The sequence below is a fragment of the Narcine bancroftii genome, chromosome 3 (assembly GCF_036971445.1).
Source record: "Narcine bancroftii isolate sNarBan1 chromosome 3, sNarBan1.hap1, whole genome shotgun sequence".
NCBI classification, from domain to species: domain Eukaryota; kingdom Metazoa; phylum Chordata; class Chondrichthyes; order Torpediniformes; family Narcinidae; genus Narcine; species Narcine bancroftii.
Window position 1 is genome coordinate 216,939,939 of NC_091471.1, and position 22,704 is coordinate 216,962,642.

At 42.8% G+C, this 22,704-nt stretch overlaps 1 protein-coding gene across 1 annotated transcript in view; it reads right to left on the reverse strand.

The window, feature by feature from the left end:
* The window catches only part of prss12 (serine protease 12), a 180,395-nt gene that overhangs the window by 142,208 nt on the left and 15,483 nt on the right, over positions 1 to 22,704 (reverse strand). Inside the window, exons 3-4 of the mRNA XM_069923133.1 lie at positions 10,246 to 10,442; positions 8,566 to 8,716 (exon numbers count right to left, since the gene is read on the reverse strand). Coding sequence (XP_069779234.1) covers positions 8,566 to 8,716; positions 10,246 to 10,442 — 348 coding nt within the window. The remainder of the gene's footprint in view (positions 1 to 8,565; positions 8,717 to 10,245; positions 10,443 to 22,704) is intronic.

Genomic DNA, 22,704 nt, shown 5'->3' on the forward strand with positions numbered 1-22,704 from the left:
AGGAGCGGAAAGGGGGTGTGGAGCTGGATGAAAGGAGACACAGGGATGGGGAGAGAGAGAGAGAGAGAGAGAGAGAGAGAGATAAAGGGGAGGTGCCTAGTGGAAACTGGAGAAGTCATTGTTAATGTCATCTAGTTGGGGAGTGCCCAGACAAAATATTAGGTTTTGCTCCTCTAATTTGCAGTAGCCTCAATTTGGAAAACCCTGAGACCATGGACAGATATGTTGGCATGGGATAGGGGTGGAGTAACGAAATAGTTGGCCACTGGGAGGTCCTTGGGGGCAGAATGAAGGTGTTCAATGAAACAATCTCCTGGACTACATCCAGTCTCATTGATGTAGAGGATGTGGTGATATGTAATTACACCACTAGGTCACCAGGGGTCATCCTGGTGACCTTGTATATAAAGCAGTTCTAGCCTTCCAGGTTCATCTTGCAGAGAGACAAGACCTCTTAGTGTACATATTAGTTTATTAAATTGTACTGACAACAACCACACCAGCAGTATGAGTATAAGACAGTTTTAATAAACTAATATGTGCACTAAAGGCTAAGTGCAAGGGCAAAGTTGATTGTGGTATAGGGGAAGCTACTTTTTTACGATGATGGAAGACATCTCGGATGATCTGCAATGGAAGACCTCATCCTGGCAGCAGAGGTGACGGAGACAGAGAAATTGAGAGAAAGGAATAGACTTCTTACAGGAGGATAGGGAGTGAAGAGGTCACTGTCGGAGTTGGTGGGTTTGAGGAAAATATCTCTGGAGTGTTTTTCTCCCAAGATGGAGACACAGAGATCAAGAAAGGGGAATGTTTTGCCAGAGATGGACCAAGTAAATTAGAAGTCGGGCTAAAAGTTAGCAGCAAAGTGGATAAAGTTGAAAAGCTCATCATCGGTGCATGAGGCAGCACCAAAGTAGTCATCGATGTATTGGAGGAAGAGTTGAGGGGCCTTGCCTGTGTAGGGTTGTAACATGGATTGTTCCACGTGGCCAACAAAAAGGCAGGTATAGCTGGGCATTTCCCTCGAGTTACTCTCCCTGTCTCTATTCATCTGTCTCCCTTCCTCCAGCTTCCAACCCCCTTCTCTCTTCGTTCAGAGCACCATCACAGCCCCCCCACTTCCCCGATCACTTCCCAGTGGGCCTAAGCTCCTGCCCCTGCCCCTCCTGCCACCATTTTAGTCATACCTTAACAAAGGGCCTAGGCATCAGTTATGTATCTGTGCCATAAAGAACACTGCATGACCTGCTGAGTTTCTCCAGCACGTGTCATTATCATCACCAAGTTTGACTCAATCTTCAGTTAATAACTATTTTATTCCAATCTATTATCTTCTGTTTATAAACTGAGTCCACACAAAACTACTTAAGAGTGACAGCAATCAGTCTTTATTAATTGTTTAAAGTTATATTACACTTGTTAAAGCTGCATTAAATGCCCTGGTGGTAGCGTTATCTGGAAAAGGTTCTTAATAACTGCGTTAATTTAGGCCAAAATGTTTGGCCTGGAAGTCAGCCTGAAGAAAACTGAGGTCCTCCATCAGCCAGCTCCCCACCATGACTACCAGCCCCCCCACATCTCCATCGGGCACACAAAACTCAAAACGGTCAACCAGTTTACCTATCTCGGCTGCACCATTTCATCAGATGCAAGGATCGACAATGAGATAGACAACAGACTCGCCAAGGCAAATAGTGCCTTTGGAAGACTACACAAAAGAGTCTGAAAAAACAACCAACTGAAAAACCTCACAAAGATAAGCGTATACAGAGCCGTTGTCATACCCACACTCCTGTTCGGCTCCGAATCACGGGTCCTCTACCGGCATCACCTACGGCTCCTAGAACGCTTCCACCAGCGTTGTCTCCGCTCCATCCTCAACATCCATTGGAGCGCTTTCATCCCTAACGTCGAAGTACTCGAGATGGCAGAGGTCGACAGCATCGAGTCCACGCTGCTGAAGATCCAGCTGCGCTGGATGGGTCACGTCTCCAGAATGGAGGACCATCGCCTTCCCAAGATCGTGTTATATGGCGAGCTCTCCACTGGCCACCGTGACAGAGGTGCACCAAAGAAAAGGTACAAGGACTGCCTAAAGAAATCTCTTGGTGCCTGCCACATTGACCACCGCCAGTGGGCTGATATCGCCTCAAACCGTGCATCTTAGCGCCTCACAGTTTGGCGGGCAGCAACCTCCTTTGAAGAAGACCGCAGAGCCCACCTCACTGACAAAAGGCAAAGGAGGAAAAACCCAACACCCAACCCCAACCAACCAATTTTCCCCTGCAGCCGCTGCAACCATGTCTGCCTGTCCCGCATCGGACTTGTCAGCCACAAACGAGCCTGCAGCTGACATGGACTTTTACCCCCTCCATAAATCTTCGTCCGCGAAGCCAAGCCAAAGAATTTAGCATCATACAGTGTGAAATGTCAACCAGTCAAATTTGTCCTGCTGCTCAGCTCCCATAGGTAAAAATAGCACAGTGTGAGCAGACGTGATTTGATGTGAAAATACTTTGGTATTTGATTCTGTCTGCCATCTGTAATTAAGCCCCATCTAACAAAAACAGCTGTATGAGAAAATAATACTTCTCATGTAAAAAGTGTAAGGTGCTACAAAGGAGAACTATTAAAGGATGCTTGACCGCAAATAAAAAGATCTTGGATGAAGAGAAGCTTGGTCAAATAGGAATATTGAAAGATTATCAATGTGGTTAGCGCAAAGCTATAACAGTGCCAGAAATGGGGGATCGAATGGTGCTCTGTCTGTAAGGAATTGGAACCTTCTACCTGTGACCTGCATGAGTTTTCCCTGGGTTTCCTCCCATCTTTCAAAATATATGGTGGTTAATTGGGTTTTTGGATGGCACGAGCTCATTGGCTGTATGTATATGTCTATGTCTAAATAGAAAGGTGGAAAGATTTCGAGACAGAAGCCTTTAAATTGGGGCTTTGGTTTCACCCACATGCTGAACAATAAACCTGATCATCTGTAGTGCATTTGGTTTCTTTAAGATTTTATTTTACCACTGGTTTCATTTCCCTGGACATATACAGGCTGAAATGCATTTTGGAAAATGAAAACATCCAAAATGGAAAATAAAATTGGTAGAGAAAGAGTTAAGATTCAGATGACAGCTCAGATATCAGATCTCAGACATCAGACTATACACAGGCAGCACAGATGTGATATTTCATCTTCTCAATGTCTGCATTTTGAATAATTACTGTACCAGGAATGCTGTGTGTAACAGCAACCAATGCTCTGTTCTAGTACAAAGGGCATTCACTCTCAAAACTATGATTCATTTCTGATGAATAACATAACTGAAAAGTTAAAATTCAATTGAAATTGAATATTAAAATTCTTCAGATGATTTGAATTCCATACTAAATATTATTTAGTGATTTTGGATGCAACAGTGGTGTGTCCTGATTGATTCTGGTGAGTCAGTTTCTGAACAAGGTATTTACATTTTTTAAATCTAAAGTTACAGCACAGTGTAGAGCGCGGCGAAAGAACCAAAGACTTGTTAATCTAAACCAAGGCTTTTATTAACTAAAAGACTGGAGCATATCACATGTAGGTCGACCAGTCCAGAATGACCTGGTCTGGCTAGGAGCAATCCTTTAAGACCTGCCAGTAGGCGTGGCTACGCTCTCAGCCAATCACAGTCATCCTACACTACAATCTGTACATATACACATTGGTGATAGAATCTGTACTATCACACACGGTAACAGAAAATTCTGGCCTAAGAGCCTGTGCCATCCAAATTCACCCAATTAACCTACAACACCCCTGTATGTTTTGAAGGGGTGGAGGAAAGCAGAGGAACCCAACGCAGACACAGGGAGCAAGTACAGACTGCATTGGATTTGAACCCCGGTCACTGGCTTTGTAGTGATGCATTTCCAAGATATCTGAACTGGAAAATGATTAGCAAAATAAAGTTTACAGAATTAATTACATAAGCACTGTCTAAAGTCAAAGAGATAAGTTCTTCTCATCTCCTTTTCTGCTTTATTTTACCAAAATGTATTTCAAAAACTTTTTTCCATCCTTGATATCTGTGTTTCAGTTGAATGAAATAACAAGCTTTAAAGTGACTGGTGGAGTTCCGTAAGGATCTGTTCTGGGACCTTGCTCTTTGTGATTTTTATAAATGACCTAGATGAAGAAGCAGAAGGATGGGTCAGTAAGTTTGTGAATGATATATAGGTTGGAGAAGTTGTGGATGGAGCTGAAAGTTGTCAGAGGTTACAAAAGGGTATAGATTAAAAACAGAGTTGGGCAGAAAAGCAGCAGATGGAGTTCAATTCAGATAAATTTGAGGTGCTGCATTTTGGAAGGACAAACCAAAAATTTAAGTACAGATTTAATGGTCAGTCACTTAAGAGTGTGAATGAACTGAGGGATCTTGGGGACCAAATCCATAAATCTCTCAAAGGCTGCCGTAGAGGTTTATAGGATAGTTAAGAAGGCCTATGGGATGTTGGGCTTCATTAATAGGGAGATTGAGTTCAGGAGTTGAGAAGTCATGTTGCAACTCTACAAATTTCTGGTGAGACCACACTTATTGTGTTCAGTTTGGTCATCTCATTATAGGAAGGATGTGGAAACTATGGAGAGGGTGGAGAGGAGATTTAGCAGGATGTTGCTCAGATTGGAAAACAAGTTGTATGAGGCAAAGTTAGCAGAGCTGAGACTATTCTCCTTGGAGCGAAGAAGGATGAGAGGGGGCTTAATAGAGGTCTACAAGATTATGAGAGGCATAGATAGGGTGATCCGCCAGCACCATTTTCCCAGGGCAGGATCAGAATACACCAGAGGATGTGAGTACAAAGTGAAGGGAGACATCAAGGGTAAGTTTTTGTTTTTTTTTTGTTTTGTTTTTTTTTTTTTACACAGAATTTTGGGGACCTGGAAAGCCTTGGCATGAATGGTGGTGGAGGCTGAAACATTGGGGGCATTTAAGAGACTCTTAGACACATGGATGAAAAAAAAATAGAAGGTTACGGGGTAGGGAGGGTTTAGTAAATTTTAAGGAATGTATATGTCAGCACAATATCGAGGGCCAAATATTTTTCACAACCACTGAAACAGCATAGAAGCCATAGGAAATCAAGATAAAAAAGTCCAGAGTATTATCAATAGGAAGGAATGTACAAGTGAGATTTAACTGGTTGCAGTTTTCTAATCTGAAAATGTACAATGAATAAAAGGTCTTGTCCAGTAATTCTCAACAGGGGCTATACGCCCTCTTCCCCCAAACTCCCATTCTCTGGGGGCCATGACACATTTAAGAGGGGTCACAAACAGAAATCATAAAATATTTTAAGTGAGATCAAGGGCATTTAAGGCCAGGGAGTGAGATCTCTACAAGAAGTCTAGGAACAACCTTCAGAAAGCCATTTCTGAAGCAATTCGAGAGGAAGCTCGAGGCAGAGACAGATACATGTCAGCTATGGCAGGGAGTTCAGGCCATTAGAGCCTACAAAGCAAAGGCGAACACTATAGATGGCTGTGATGCTTCAATACACACGATGAGTTGAACACCTTCTATGTCCACTCGACAGTGCCTGAAAAGGCTGAGGACTCTGTGATATTTGTCACTGAGGCTGATGTCAAATCATCATTCATGAGGGTGAAGATTTGCAAGGTGTAAGGCCCTGACAGTGTACTTAGCAGGGTACTGAAAATCTGTGCCAACCAACGAGCTGGAGCGTTCACAGACATTTTCAACCTCTTATTGCTGCAGTCAGAGGTTCCCATCTGCTTCAAAAGGACATCAATCATCCCAGACACCAAGAAGAGAAGTGTGAGCTGCCTTAACGAAGATCACCCAACAACAAAATAGAAATTTACCAAGACAAATGGTTCCTTAAACAAAAGTTAGTTTTAATTTTCTTCCAACATAAAAATAGGATCAAACTTTAACTTATTACTATTAACGGTGCATGTGTATGTAATTTGTGTATAAGTTCAGGAAAATTATTTGATTCACAGTCCAATCTTACTTTTCACTCCTCCAAGTTCACTGGTATCAGGTAATTCTTATCCTTTGCACAGAATTTAATGTTTATGAATTTTCACCAGTCTCTGGTGCTTAAAGGCAAATGGTTACTGCTCTTGTACAGGATTCTTGTTGGTTTCAGAGACAAATGTGTTGCTCGTTGGACACACACAAACTGATTCCCCCTGATTAGCCACTTCAGTCTCTTGCCGAAGAAATTAGCTGCATCATGGGTTTTCCAAATGATAACCTCTTCTTCCAGGTCAGGACAGAGTTCCTCTTGTTTCTCTTATTTCAGGAGAAACTCTCTAGCCAATCCTTTCCTCTTGAAAGGACTACAAAGGTTTTGAACAGGCTGAACTCAGAACTCATAACCCGTCTTCAAAGTAGGGTTTCAGCAAGTTGCTAGCTTTCCATGACTGCAGAACTCAGTTCTCTCTCTCTCTCTCTCTCTTTCCCTCTAAGAGAAGATTCCTCTTTGTTTTTTTCCTCTCTCTCTGCTTGCAAAACTACATGACCCTTCTTAGAACAGCAAACTGCAAACAGACAGATTGCCAGCACTGAAATCACCTTCTGAGCTTGTTCATCTATTGCTTTAAAGACAATAGTCCATTTATTCCATAGCATGTCCAATTAACACTTACTTGTGAATTCTCTCCATAGGCATTCTTCAAAGTTTCTGTAAAGTCACTGTGGATGTGACATCTCCCCTTATGCATAGCTCTTGCATTTCAAATGAGATCTCTTTTGTGAAGTGTTTCTCTGTTTGTGAAGTGACCTACACAATAAACCCCCCACAATCTATCTCTTTTAAAAACATATTTATGTATAATATAAAATATAACCCATCACAAAGCTATATACAGCAATTTATTTCCTGACATGGAAATAGATCAACTCTCCTCCTCATTGTCAAATTTCTAGAATTTATGACCCAACCACACATTTGCATTATATTCACACAAGAATCACAGCAATTCAAGAAGACGTCACCTCTTTCCCAAGAGCAATTCTGAGTTCATGTTGAACAGTGGCTTTATCAGGAACATACACGTTCCATGAAAGTGTCAATAATACCAGCTAGTATCACGTAAATTCCATGTTGCATGAAAAACAGCAAATGCAATTCCTGAGAAGACAGTTTTCTACAGGAGCTCTATCAAGAGTGTCCTGGCCGGCTACATCTTAGTATGGTATGGTTGCTGCAGAGAATTGGATCAGAGATCAATCCACACGATTATAAGAGTGGCAGAGAAGATTACTGGGAACTCAATATTATCTACAGGTATCATCTGAAGAAGGCATGCAAAATTGTTGAGGACCCCTACCCAGCACACAGCATCTTTTCATTACTCACATCGAGAAAGAGATATAGGAGTATCAGACCCACTCAGTGCCACCAGGCTGAGGGACATCTTCCCACAAGCAGTGAGAATGCTGAGTGACCAAATGAACTGCTCATTCAAACACTCTGAACCTCTACTATTTATTAAACAATATTTACTTATTTTATATATATATATATATATATATATTTGTTCTCCCTGTGCATCATTTGTCTGTATGTGTGTGTTTGAATGTTTTGCACTAAGAACCAGAAAACACTGCTTCGTCATGTTGTACCTGTGCAATAGGATGATAAATAAACTTGCACATTGATATATAGTATAAAGCTTAAGAGTCAGGTACCATCATTGTCTTTAACCAGAGGGGTGGAATGACCCCAGTTAGCAAACAAATAAAGAATACTCTCATTCATTTCTTTAAGCACAAAAAGGAGTTGACTTTCTTTACTATATTCTCTGCAGTCACAATACTGCATCCTTCAACTCCCCAAACCCCACCCAGCTAAACTCCTTTGACCTTCCCATTGACTCACTGCCACACGGGTGATCCTGACTCTCTCATTCTCCTCCTCCTGCATCTGGATCCATCACCCGTATACTGACGCTGAACACACCCGTGCATGCGTGCTATTACCCTCATGAGTCACATCTCTTACATCATTAGTGACGACCACACTGCTCCTGACGAAGGTAAGTGCATTGCCACGACAGTGGTCTGGTACAGGTACACCATCCTTTATCTGGACACCTAAAATCCAGAAAGCTCCAAAATCCGGCAAGTGGGAAGAGAAACGGCAGCGCGAGTCAGGCAGGCGAGGGAGAGAGACCAGCAGTGTGAATCGGGCAGGCGGGAGACCAGCAGCGCAAATCGGGTGGGCAGGAAGCCATCAGTGTGAATTGGGTGGGCAAGGGGGAGGGGGAGACCGACAGTGCGAATTGGGCAGGCGAGAGGGAGAGACCGGCAGCATGACTGGAAGGAGTGGGAGTGGATACGCAGCATAATCCAGGTGGGCTTAAATCTGGTTTTCCAAAATCCAAAATTCAGAACATACTGTCCTTCAAGGGTTCCGGATAAAGGATTGCGTACCTATACTTTGAAATTAATCCCAGAATTAAGATAGACTTGTGTAATGGCTTTGAATTGAATCCTCTTTATACTTTGAATTATAATCAAGCTACAGGAGTGAAATAATACTAACCTTCTACCCAACTGCCTGCAGACAACTTCAGCATCTGCTTCATCCCATTCGTCATCACACACAGTTCCCCATTGCCCAGAATGATAGACTTCCACCCGGCCTTCATATTCAGAGCTACCACCAACCAGTCGGATTGGAACAAATGCAGATGCTAAAGTTAAATCAAAAAATGCACAGTTAAACATGCTCTGTTGTGGTTCACAAAGGAAACAAATCTTGTTTGTGAGATTTACCTCCACAAGCACACGAAATTAGGTAAGCTTCTTTAACATTGTGCTTTTGTCAGTAATAAGTGAATTATTTACTTGACTATAAAGTTGACAGTTAAATTGCCCCACACCTTAATTTTTCTTTTTAAAATATTTTATTGATTTTAATAAAGTGCAAAAAAGGTGCAATTCAATAAGATGACATGGACAGTCACACAAAATTAATAAGGCGTTCAGTATAACAAAAATGTACATGAATTGTAAATGATATCCATAATTCATGTTCTAAATGATATATATATATTTTATGGGAAAAAACTCTCATAACACAAAAAAAGAAAGAAAATAGTAAAGAAAAGTCAAAACCCTTGTCTAACTACCTTGCCAGATTCTACATATGATTAGTATTAAAAGAAAAATGAATGTTAAAAAAGTAAATAAAAGAATGTTGAAAAGATATGTCAGACAATTTAACTGCATTTGGAGTAAAATTATAAAGAAAGATAGTGAGTCATAAATTAGCCCCATAAATTCTGGAATTTTATATCTAAATTATTAATTGAATAACATACTTTTTCCATATTCAAACAGGAGATGATGTCCTGCAACCACTGATCATGAGTAGTTGGGGCAGCATCCTCCCATTTAGTAAAATCGTTCCCCTCAACAAAAGAGTGGCAAAAGAGATAGTGCGACTCTGAACCGGAGATAAAGAAGAAATCATTTCTTCCCATTATACCGAAGATGGCCACCAAAGGATTTGGAATTAAATCTATGTTAAAAATTGTAGACAAAGTGTGGAAAACCTCTCTCCAGTATTTTTCTAGACGAGGACGTCCAGAACATATGAATAGTGACGCTTCTCTGCTCTTACACCTGCTACACCGGGGGCTCGTATCAGAATAAAAATGAGACAATTTAGCCTTAGACAAATGTGCTCTGTGTACCACTTTAAATTGTAATAGATGTTGAGCACATAACGAAGAGCTATTACCAACTTAAGAATTGTGTCCCAATCCACATTCGATATAGTCAAATTTCAATCCAGTTCCAAGGTCTTTCAATGAACTAAATCTGATTTAAACATAACAATTTCTCGTAAATACATCTTAATTTTTCAAAGATTACTTTTTACTAAATTTTACATTTAATTGTGAATAAAAATTTCATGCAAAATTAATAGTTAAAAAATTTAACATATTAACACCCACCACTGAAGCTGTTCGATTTAAATTGAATTTAAATTGTGAAGTGGATGAGCAAAGAAGGCTTGTCCAACTCAGTAATTTGAGTGGATATACCTGGAAATGTGTTCTAATTCCCAGCACTGCTATCACCCACTATCAGGGGGAATTGGACATAAATTTTGAGAGATAGTCTAGATCTTACTTATATTTTGATTATTAGAATTATTACAGCACCAAATAATATTCTCTGAAAAGCATTTATTGGAATAGATCATTGGATGTGCTCCCAAGTGGAACATTACCTGTGGGGGGATAACAAGTCACCACAGCCACACGTTTGTAGATGCAGCTGGCATGCTGCCTAATCTCCTTTGCACACTCGAATAAGCTGTGTTCATCACCTTGACAATGGACATTAGTCCATGGGGCAAGAGCTAGTGCCAATCCAGAAAGGGGGGTCTGGCCAGCTTTACCACCTTCACTGAATGGAATAAAAAACAAAAAAGTTACAAATATATGAACAATCTCTCAAGCAACATCATCGAAATCAGCCATACTCAACCTTTATTTTTGGCTCTGGCCCCTTTAGGACTTGCTTTGAAGTTTATGGGCCCCCTTCCATGTGAAGCAGTAAAGTTTAATTGGTTTCTTCTGTGCTTCTCTCTTATCAACAACACAAAAAAAATTAAAAATTTTATAATTTCAGTCCTTGCCTGTTCCCCCCCCCCCGCTAAATGTGCTATGTCCCCAAGATGTGCCGTTGAGAATGGCTGATCTAAATAGATTTGTGCAGACTGCCATATTATCTTAATAAGGATATAATGAATTTGCATACACATTTCAGTCTATTTTAGACTAAACATTGGAGCATTATTCCCTAATTCCATGCCTCATTTGGCATGAGAAGGCCAAATATTCCAAATTTGCCAAGAGTTACCTGGCTTTGTTACGGCTGGGTTACAAGGAGTTAACAGAGATCAGCTGATGTACCTGCCAGCCCAATACTAGGGCCTCCACTAAGCTCTATGCTTGGAACATGGTGAAGAATTGAGTTCCTTATGAGTAGGGCAAAGATGAGAGCCAAGAGCCATGTAGAGTGGGATCATGCAGTCCCGATAATCACCATGTAAAGAATATAATAGGGCATTCAATTATGAACATGTGCACATTCTCACAAGGCCTTGGTGATTTTTTTTGTTAGTGTATGGTCAATTGGAACAGTAAATAATGGACTGTGTGGTATGCTGTGAGTAGAGTCATAGGCACTCCAATCAAGGACAGATTCACATTTCAGAAGCTCTTTGTTCTTCCCATGGGTGCCAACTTCCTCACTGTACCTAATGGTCATCTAAGTTTGTGATTTTCATTGGGGTGGGTCATTGAATATTGACAGCTTGGCAATGTTGAGGAGTCTGTGCATGTCACAGACATCAGTAAGTTGCTGAACTCCCTGTCCACTTTCCACCCAGCTCTGTGGAAGCTCTGCAACTGTTGGTCGATGGTCATCAGGTTAATGGTCATACTGCCTCCTGCACCTCATCTACAACCAATCAATAAATCTATAGCACAAATTTCTTTCTTTGGCTTGGCTTCGCGGACGAAGATTTATGGAGGGGGTAAATGTCCACGTCAGCTGCAGGCTCGTTTGTGGCTGACAAGTCCGATGCGGGACAGGCAGACACGGTTGCAGCGGTTGCAGGGAAAAATTGGTTGGTTGGGGTTGGGTGTTGGGTTTTTCCTCCTTTGTCTTTTGTCAGTGAGGTGGGCTCTGCAGTCTTCTTCAAAGGAGGTTGCTGCCCGCTGAACTGTGAGGCGCCAAGATGCACGGTTTGAGGCGATATCAGCCCACTGGCGGTGGTCAATGGGGCAGGCACCAAGAGATTTCTTTAGGCAGTCCTTGTACCTCTTCTTTGGTGCACCTCTGTCACGGTGGCCAGTGGAGAGCTCGCCATATAACACGATCTTGGGAAGGCGATGGTCCTCCATTCTGGAGACGTGACCCACCCAGCGCAGCTGGATCTTCAGCAGCGTGGACTCGATGCTGTAGGCCTCTGCCATCTCGAGTACTTTGACGTTATGGATGAAGGCGCTCCAATGAATGTTGGGGATGGAGCGGAGACAACGCTGGTGGAAGCGTTCTAGGAGCTGTAGGTGATGCCGGTAGAGGACCCATGATTCGGAGCCGAACAGGAGTGTGGGTATGACAACGGCTCTGTATACGCTTATCTTTGTGAGGTTTTTCAGTTGGTTGTTTTTCCAGACTCTTTTGTGTAGTCTTCCAAAGGCGCTATTTGCCTTGGCGAGTCTGTTGTCTATCTCATTGTCGATCCTTGCATCTGATGAAATGGTGCAGCCGAGATAGGTAAACTGGTTGACCGTTTTGAGTTTTGTGTGCCCGATGGAGATGTGGGGGGGCTGGTAGTCATGGTGGGGAGCTGGCTGATGGAGGACCTCAGTTTTCTTCAGGCTGACTTCCAGGCCAAACATTTTGGCAGTTTCCGCAAAACAGGACGTCAAGCGCTGAAGAGCTGGCTCTGAATGGGCAACTAAAGCGGCATCGTCTGCAAAGAGTAGTTCACGGATAAGTTTCTCTTGTGTCTTGGTGTGAGCTTGCAGGCGCCTCAGATTGAAGAGACTGCCATCCGTGCGGTACCGGATGTAAACAGCGTCTTCATTGTTGAGGTCTTTCATGGCTTGGTTCAGCATCATGCTGAAGAAGATTGAAAAGAGGGTTGGTGCGAGAACACAGCCTTGCTTCACGCCATTGTTAATGGAGAAGGGTTCAGAGAGCTCATTGCTGTATCTGACCCGACCTTGTTGGTTTTCGTGCAGTTGGATAACCATGTTGAGGAACTTTGGGGGGCATCCGATCCGCTCTAGTATTTGCCAAAGCCCTTTCCTGCTCACGGTGTCGAAGGCTTTGGTGAGGTCAACAAAGGTGATGTAGAGTTATATGTATGTCTCCTCCTTTCCCAGGAAAAGGTCATCCCGATATCACCTTCACATTGTAGTGTGCGATATTGATTACATATTCAGATGCCAAGCTCCAAGATACTGTCTACTTATCCAATAAAACACACAGGACAATGTGTCATAGTTCAATCGTCTTCAAAACAAAGTTTTCTAACCAGCCTTAAATATATTTACTGAGGTTGCCTCCTCTGCTTCAATGGGCAGCGAATTCCATAAATTCACCACCCTCTGGGAAAAGCAGTTCCTCATCATCTCCATCCTAAATCTACTACTGTGGATCTTGAGGTCATATCCCCTTGTTCTATTCTCTCCCACCAATGGGAACAACACCTCCCTCCATATTTGCCTTTCATAATTATATATGTTTCTGTAAGTTTCCACTCATTCTTCTAAATTCCAGTGAGTACAGTCCCAGATGAGTCAATCTCTCCTTATCGGCTTATCTCCTCACCTCTGGAATCAACCTGATGAACCTCCTTTGCATTGCCTAATGAAGATCAATACACTAGATGCTTTAACCACCCAATCAGTTTGAGAGAGCTATGTACCTGATCTTTCTGTTCCACCACATTGTTAAGAATCCTACCATTAACTATGTACTCCACCATCTAGTTCGACCTTCCAAAGTACATCACTTCACACATATCAGAATGAACCCCATCTGCCACTTCTCCATCCAAATCCACATCCTTTCTATCTCCTGTTGAAATCTATGACAACCTTCTACACTATCCACAGTACTTCCAACCTTTATATCATCTGCAAACTTACTGCTACCCTCTTCTTTCTGCAGGCAAAACAATTCTGAATCCACGCAACCCAAGTTCCTTGGATCCCACGGCTCATGACGTTCTGAATGAGCCTACCATGGGGGACCTTGTCAAATGGCTTACTAAAATCAATATACACCACATCTACTATTCAATACTTCATCAATATCCTTTGTCATCTCCTCGAAAAACAGGCTTGTTTGACATGATCTGCCCCTCACAAAGCCATGCTTACTCTCCTTGAGAAGACAAAGCTTGTCTAAATTCTGTCCCTCAGAATCTTCTTGAATAGTTTGCCCAGCACTGATGCAAGACATACTGATCTATAATTCTCTTGATTCTCCGTCTTTCCTTTCTTAAACATATTTGTCATTCTCCACTCTTCCAGAACCTCTCCTGAAGCCAGGGGGGATGCAAAGATCATGCATAAGCTCTTCCCTTGCTTCATGAAATAACATGCGCTATGGGAGGCACAGTTGTCATAGTGGTTTGTGGAACGCTGCTCCAGCGCCAGCGATTGGGACTGGAGTTCAAATCCTGTGCTGTCTGTAAAGAGTTTGTACGTTCTCCCCATGTCTGCATGGGTTTTCCCCATGGGCTCTGGTTTCCTTCCACCATTTTAAATGTACTGGGGGTGTAGGTTAATTGGGTGTAAATTGAGCGGCACGGGCACGGGAGCCAAAATTTCCTGTTACTGTGCTGTTCGTCTAAATTTTTAAAATTAAATTTTTTAAAATTACGTTTATTATAAATGTTTTTTAAAAATTGTTAAATAAATATCTGGTCCTTACCCAGGGGACTCATCTATCTCAGTATTTTTAAGAAGATCCAGCATATCCTCTTTCATAACCTCCTCACGATCCTGTCTACACTGACCTCACATTGACCATGGTCCCTCTCCCATGTGAATGCTGAAGCAAGGTATTCATTTAGGATCTCCCCTACCTCCAGGCACATGTTCCCCCCCTTTATCCCTAATCGGTCCTAGTCTCATTCTCGGCATTATTTTGTTCTTCGTGTATGTGTTGAACATCAAAAGGGTTTTCCTTAATTTTACTTGCCCTTCCAGCTCTCCTAAATATTTTTGAAACTCCTTTGTTGCTATCTTATAATTTTCATGAGCCCTTCCTGACTTTTGCTTCCTTCCACTGACTAGTTATCCCACCTCTCTTATCAATCCTTTATCCTATCCCAGTGGGGGGAAAAAAAACCTATCCAGGATCTCACACACGTGGTTCCTAAACATCCTCCACATTTCTTCTGTGCAGTTCCCTGAGAACATTATTCCCATTTACTCACCCAAGTTTATGCCTTATCCATCCCAAATTAAACACTCTTCCATTTTGTCTGGTCCTGTCCTTATCCATAGCTATGATGGAATTGTGGTCACTATATCCAAAACATTCACCTACAAGAGGTCTATCACCTGATTAGGTTCATTACCCAGTAGGAGATCCAGAAAAGCCTCTCCTCTAGTTGATTTGTCCACATATGTTGTCAGGAATCTTTTTTTTGACATACCTGACAAATTCTGCCCCAGCTGAAGCTTTTGCACCATGAAGGTGCAGTCACTATTAGGGAAGTTGAAGGATCCCTTAACACTGTTATTTCTGCACCATTCCAAAATCTGCCTACTTATCTGCTCCTATTTGGGGGCCTATAAACTACTTCCAGTTGAGTGACCACTCCCTTCTTGTTTCTGGCTTTCACCCACAATCACTAGATATACAATCCCTCCACTACATCTTCCCTTTCTGCAACTGTTACACTACCCATGATTAGAAATGCCAGCACCCCTCCTCCTCTCTTCATCCTTCCCTGCCCCGTTTGAAACATCTAAACCCAGGAACATGCATCAGCCAATCTTGTCCTTGTGCCATCCAAATCTCTGTAATGGCCACAACATTGTAATTCCACGAATAGATCCATGGTCTGAGTTCAAATGTGGCATGTATATTATAACAGTTGGCGCAGTGCTATTACAACACCAGTGACCCGGGTTCGAATCCGGTGCTGTCTGCAAGGAGTTTGTACATTCTCGCTCTGCGAGAATAGGTGCTCCAGTCTTCTCCCACCCTTCAAAAATGTACGGAATATTTGGGCAAGCATAGGATCGTGGCCTGAAAGGGCTTGTTACTCTCCTGTATGTTAATTTTAAAAAAATCATTAGCCTTATTACTTAGTACTTCTTGCATTCAAGTACACACATTTCAATTCATCCAACTTGCTACATTCATGCTCCATCCATTGCCTGACCTTCCTCACAGTCTCAGTACGTATCCTTTCCTTTCACCAGCTACTTCATCATCCTGTCGAAATCTGAAATCACAGAGCATACTTGATTGTCCTATTGGTCCCTTGTTGTTCTTGATAGAAGGATAGACCGTCCGTGGACAACACACTCACTCTCCAATTAGAAACATAGTGGTCTTGGCGAGTGCTTCCTCATGGATATGCCTCGTATGTTCTACAAGCTTGTGTGCAGAGCAGACAAGTTTAAACACTAACTCACTGAAGCTGCACTCTTATTCTTGGTGTCAATCTCATAATCAAAATGTTGAAATGCATGGCTCTAAGCAAGGTGCTAAGGAACAAAAGATACAGATTTACTTCAGCCTGATCATCAAATGAATATCATTTAACACATCTAATAACCTTAATTGTTGTCAGCATGCTCTTTCCTTCCATCCCCAGTGCTAGCAAGGTTCTGCCAGACAGACAACTTTTTGATGAATATGACAGATGGATAGATTTGGGCATCCCCATCAATCAGAGAAGTGGAGTGTAAAAAAAATTGGTTGGTAACAGTGACTTATAACATAATCCAACACAAATCTTCAAATGTAATACATGTATTATTTTATTATTTATTGTATATACTTCTACATGTATTATTATAATGTAATATAATCGGGAAAGGGATACAGAAGTATTACAGCCAGTTCGAGTAGGCTAAGGAAGAGCCTCTTCAAGTCAAGCCAAGTACATAGCGTTCTCTGCCCCCCCCTCCCCAGTGCAAAACATGCAGGCACACACACCCAGACATAAACATGCATGAAGGCAAGCAATACGTATGCAGGACAAGCATTTCATTCATATAAATAAATAAATATTGCTTTGTGCAAATGAGAGTCTTGGAGGGTTTGTCAGAACAGTTCCATTGGTCGTTCAACATTCTCACTGCCCGTGGGGAGAAGCTGTTCCTCAGCCTGGTAGAGCTGGCTCTGATACTCCTGTATCTCTTCCCCTGATGGGAACGGCTGAAAGATACTGTGTGCAGGGTGGAAGGGCTCCTCAATGATTTTGCGCATTATCTTCAGATGATGATCCTGGTAGATGGGAGGGAGGGAGGGAGACTCCAGTGATCCTCTCTGCCACCCTTATGGCCCTGTGGATTGACCTCCGATCCATGTCTCTGCAGCCACCGTACCACACTGTGATGTAGCCGGCAGGATGCTCTTGATAGAGTTCCTGTAGAAGGTTAACATGATGATGCTGGTAGCCTTGCCCACTTTAGTCTTCTCAGGGAGTGCAGTCACTGTTGCACCTTCCTGACAAGTGAGGAGATGCTGAGCATCCACGATACGTCATTAGTTAAGTGAACTCCAAGGAACTTGGTGCTCTCCACTCTCTCTACTAAAGAGTTGTTGATAGATGGCAATTCCTGGTTCTCCTGAAGTCCATGATCTTCTCCTTTGCCTTGTCCACATTAGGGTTGACGTCAGAATGAGTCTAATCTGGGGGTATTAGAGTAACCGCGGAGCTGGCACAATCTCATGTTCGAAATCTAGTTAAGTGTGGTGGGGGGGTGGGTTGGTGGTGCTGCCTCCCTACCATGAACCACCTCCGTGCACTCTGCCCCCTCCCTCCTCCCTCCAACGTAACAGTCAAACACGCTGTTTATATCATGAAAGCTAGCAGACTAGCGATGTTAGTGTGTAAGTAGGGATCGCAGTACCTTATCTGGAGGGCAATGCTCATGGGTGCCCCCAGTGATGCTGGCCCTGGCCCACTTTTGGACTCAGGTAATCTCATTTCGTGAGATTTTCCACCTCTCCTCTGTGGCGCGGCTCATCGTTGTGGCCGACGAGGCCAATTACTGACGTGTCATCTGCAAACTCGATGACGCTGTTGGAGCTGGATCTGGCGTCACAGTCATGGGTCAGCAGGGTGAACAGGACCAGGCAGTGAGATGACTGAATGACTCATGAACTGATAGAAAACTCCCAGTGACTATTATTTATTAATAATATTTATTTCTGATACATGTATAGAGGAATGTTAATAGGTCCTGTGTACATGTATTGTTTGACTGAATGCATGTTGTCTTTCTGTGTGTTTGCACTGTTTTTGCCACATGGACCAGAGAATGCTGTTTCACCAAAATCACTGACAAAAGGCAAAGGAGGAAAAACCCAACACCCAACCCCAACCAACCAATTTTCCCTTGCAACCGCTGCAATCGTGTCTGCCTGTCCCGCATCGGACTGGTCAGCCACAAACGAGCCTGCAGCTGACGTGGACTTTTTTACCCCCTCCATAAATCTTCGTCCGCGAAGCCAAGCCAAAGAAGAAAGAAAGAAAGAAGACTTTTACAATCACATGATAAATAAACAAACTTGAGGTAAATTGCTTAATTACTTTGGCAGCATACCATTTAATTACAATATAGTAAGCATGCAATCTTATACATTTAAATACATTGAGATAGCTTTTAATGCATTACTGCAGTAACAGTTATTGCGAGCTCCTGTTTTAGTAAAATGAGATTATCATTGTAAGGGATAGTATAGACAGGAGGGACTGAATGGTCACAGTTAACATTTAATATTTCACACAAGCACCATCACAACACAAGTCACAGCCCAGTGACAATTCGATACATTGGAAGAACTGAGGGAAGGTTTGCCACAGTCTGCTCCAGATTCGATACATTTACAAAGACACTGAGATTTTGCAAAGGGATTCTGGCTGCTGGAGAGAAAACAGCTTGTTGAAGCAGCTCTTGTGGCCAGCCATTCTGTGGAATTCAGAGCAAAGCATGCTCTGTGAATGACTGGGCCTTTTTGGTGGATTGACTTGTGTCAGGAGAGTCTTTTGGGAAGCTAACAGTGAAGGATACTTTGAAAGACTGATACCAGGGTCTTGGAAGCTTTGTGGAGGCCGCCCAATTTGAGTCTTGCCTGCAAAAGGACCAGGAGTGTTGTGACCACAGCTTGTGTGGATGGACATTTCTTCAAAGAGAATGCAAGGAGAATTCATGAGTCTGTAGCAGCTTCAACTCCAGTTCATCATTAATTCTGGGCATCTAATTTCAAAGGCCTGCACTTCAACACTGAATTTAAAAAATCTGAACTATGAAGTAATTTTCTAGAATTTGGCCCGGATTGTAATGGTTTGCGTATAGCGTGTGTGTGCACACAAACATGTACACCTGCACATAGTTGGGGATAGATTTAGTGTAAAGGATAGCTTAAAAGTCAAGATTATAGTTTAAGAGTTAGAAATAAAATTAGAGTTTTAAAATTAAACACTGCCTGGTTCATTGTCTATTGCGCTTGTTACGTGCAGTTCATAACACAGTGCTTTATAAATACAAGTTATTGGTTTTACACAAATCTTCTATGATTCAATTATTTTTGACAGTGTGTGAGAACTAGACTAAGTTGAGTTAAAAAGGAAAGTCTACAGACATCGGGATAGAATTGGAATGCCCCAAAGTGCTGGAGAAACTCAGCAGGTCACGCCGCATTTATAGGAAGTTATAGGACGTGTCGGGCCTGAGCTGTACTGTACCAAGTTATCTGGATTGGGTTTGTATTTACTTTGCCAACATTGTCCACTATTAGCCAAAGCAAAAGGAAAATCAACCTAGAAGCTATTTAGTGCAAAGAATCATTTGTGCAGGCCAGATAAGGAATTTAAACAAAATCCAATTTACTCCACACCTAGTTGGGATGCCATGTTCTGAGACCTCCACGCATTTGTTCTGTTTGCTAACAAAGGCTGTGCATTCACAATGATTTCAAAAGATGACATGTGTATCCTGCACAAGGCGTGGTCACTCACACATTAATTAGACAAGTGAAGTCTGCCCCTGGTGCTCCAGCATTCATTCTCTTCCATCCCTTGGATACACGATGAGGTTAAGTAGCTCATGTGAATTACCTCTAGTGTTGATAAATGTCTTTGATGGCCATGTGTGAGAGAGAGGCTACAAAGGAAGCAAAAACGGGGCTGATGAGCCTACTCTCACAAAGATGATCTGGATGCATTAAGGTTCAAGATTCCTTTGATTGCTACAATATACATATATGTTTAACATTTGCCTGCAGTAAGACAGACAAAGAGTCACCATTAGGGTTGCCTGGCACCCCTTACAGTACGAGAGAAAGAGAAGCCAAAGAGAGTCCCTTTAGAGTAGCGTTTCCCAAACTGGGTTCCGTGGAAAAGCACAGGGGTTTCCACAGAAGAAATGGGTACTAATAGCTAAAACTTGTAAAAAAAATGTTTTATTTTAATTTCAATTTAAATTTAAATTTTTTTTTAAGTTGTGTTTCAAAATAGTTGTCTCGACGCTAACAAAACAAAATGATGTCTTCTTGAGACCTGACGTCAGCAGCGTGGACATCAGCGCAGATGTTAGTCCTCAAAACACCATTTTCAACCAATGAAGCTCGGATTTCCTTTGGCGCGAGGCTGGCCACATTTAAAAAATTTTAACTGCCTCCCCCTCCCCTTGCTCATCCCCTAAGTGAGGAGCCACAAAGGCGGCCTGGGTCGTGGTGGGGAGCGAGGGGCATTGCAGGTGCCATAATTGCGGCAGGGAGTGAGGTGGTCTAGGCTGCGGCAGGAATTGAGGAGCAGCAGAGGCGGCTTGGGCCGCAGCGGAGAGTGAGGTGCGGCGGGGTTAGCCAGGTCAGTGGTGGGAGCAAGGGGCACTGGGGGTAGCCTGGGCCCGTGGCAGGGCAAGGTGGGGGGGTGGAGGGCCTTACTAAAGCTCACCCTAGGGCCAAGTTAATCCTCTACTTGTGAGTTTATGTACATTATTTATATGCTTGCATGTGCTTGATATTTATTTATGTGCTTGTGCACATATACCAGGTCCTAAAAGATGATTGGTGTACTGCAATTTCCAAGAGCTCTCCAAAAGGGTTCCATGAGTTAAAAAGTTTGGGACACTGAGTGTCCGTGGATTCACCTCCAAGGCTCCTGCAGCCTCTGCACTCACATGGACTCCCATTCGATTCATCGTCAACCTGAGCTCCAGATCCAAACCTCCAACACAATCAAGAAGCCTTCAGGACCCCTTCTTGCCCTCAGCTCCCTCTTAAATCCTGCCTCAGATATCTGGTTCCCATTGGCCAGTTTCCAGCAGCCTGCAGCCCATCTGGGTCCCCCAACTGCAAGCCACCTGTGCGAGTACCTCAGCCACTGAGCCCCTTGATTGTCTGCTGCTGTGGTCATTGTCCAGTAGGGTCTTTCAGCTGCTGCACCACTTGCTGGCCTGTTGCCATGGTGATCTTCCTGTAGGTTTATCTCCCACGCTTTTGCTTCTCAATGTTGGGGGGGGGTGGGGGTGGGGGGTGTATTCTTCCCTTTTTTGGTGCCTTGAACTGGTCCACTGCTGCCCGGAATCTGAAAGCTCCCACCCCACCGTGGCCACTGCTACGTACAGGTACTGTCATCGTGGGCAGAGACCTCACAGTTGCAGAATTGTACTTACAAGCACCATCCACTCCTTTAACAGGTTGTCTCAAGCCTGTCTGTAGCCACTGGAAACTGGGGCCGGGCAGTTGGATCCTTTGGAGCAGCACTGTCTCTTCATTCTCAGGGGCCCGCACAGTGACTGCGCTGCCGTTAGACCAGCTCTGGCAGTGCCACCATTTTTTATTGAGCAAAGATTCAGCAAGATTCAATGAAAACTTGACATTGTCCATTTGACAGGAAGAATTTAAAAGAAATATTTTGTCAAAAATATTTTGGTGAGGGTTCAGAATCAGATTTATTGTCATGAACATGTGTTAGGGAATTGGCAGTGTTGTGCATTAAGGTGTAAAAATTCCTATAAATTAGATGTCTGTAAATTCACTATTTAAAAATAAATAGTGCAAAAGAAGAGAAAAAAAAGTGAGGACGTGTCTGTGGTTCATTGTCTAGTCAGAAATCTAATGACGGAAGGGAAGAAGCTGTTTTTGTACCATTGGGTATTTGTCTTCAGGATCCTGTACCTCCTTCCTGATGGTAGCAGTGAGAAGAGGGTAGGGTCCTTGATGATAGAAGCTGCTTTCTTGCGACACCACCTTCTTGATGGTGCTACCCGAGTTTACAATCGTCTGTAGCCTTTTCCTGTCCAGTGCATTGGCACCTCCGTACCAGACAGTGATACTTTCCACAGAATTCTAGTAGAAATTTGCAGGAGTCTTTGGTGACATACTAAATCTCAAGCTCATCACAAGGTGTAGCCGCTGTCAAGCCTTCTTCATAATTGCATTGACATGGAGGGCCCAGGATAGAGATGAAATGGCCTGTCACCATCCTGTATGGATTTCTAAAGAAATATTGACACCCACAAATTTGAAGACCCTTACCCTCTCCACTGCTGACCCCTTGATGAGGATTGGTTTGCTTGAGATGCAGAGAGATCATGTGTGACTTCATACATGATATGCAAATGGATAGTTATTAAAGCAGGCAAGGGTAAATGAATTGATACATTTTAGAATGGTGTTGCCTCAAATATCCATGATATTGATGAGACCACATCTGGAAGAGCATTGGTCTTCTTATTAAATGTTGATTAGAGTCCACTGGGATTTAGAGGAGTGAAAGAGAATTATATTAAGATGCAAGATCCTGACAATTCTCAACAGGGTGGATATGGAGAAAAACATTTCCCTTTGTGAAAGTCTTGTGTTGGCGGTCATTATTTAAAAAATAACAGCCACCCATTCATGACAGAGATTAAACCATTTTTTGCTCTCTCGGAATCAACTTTGC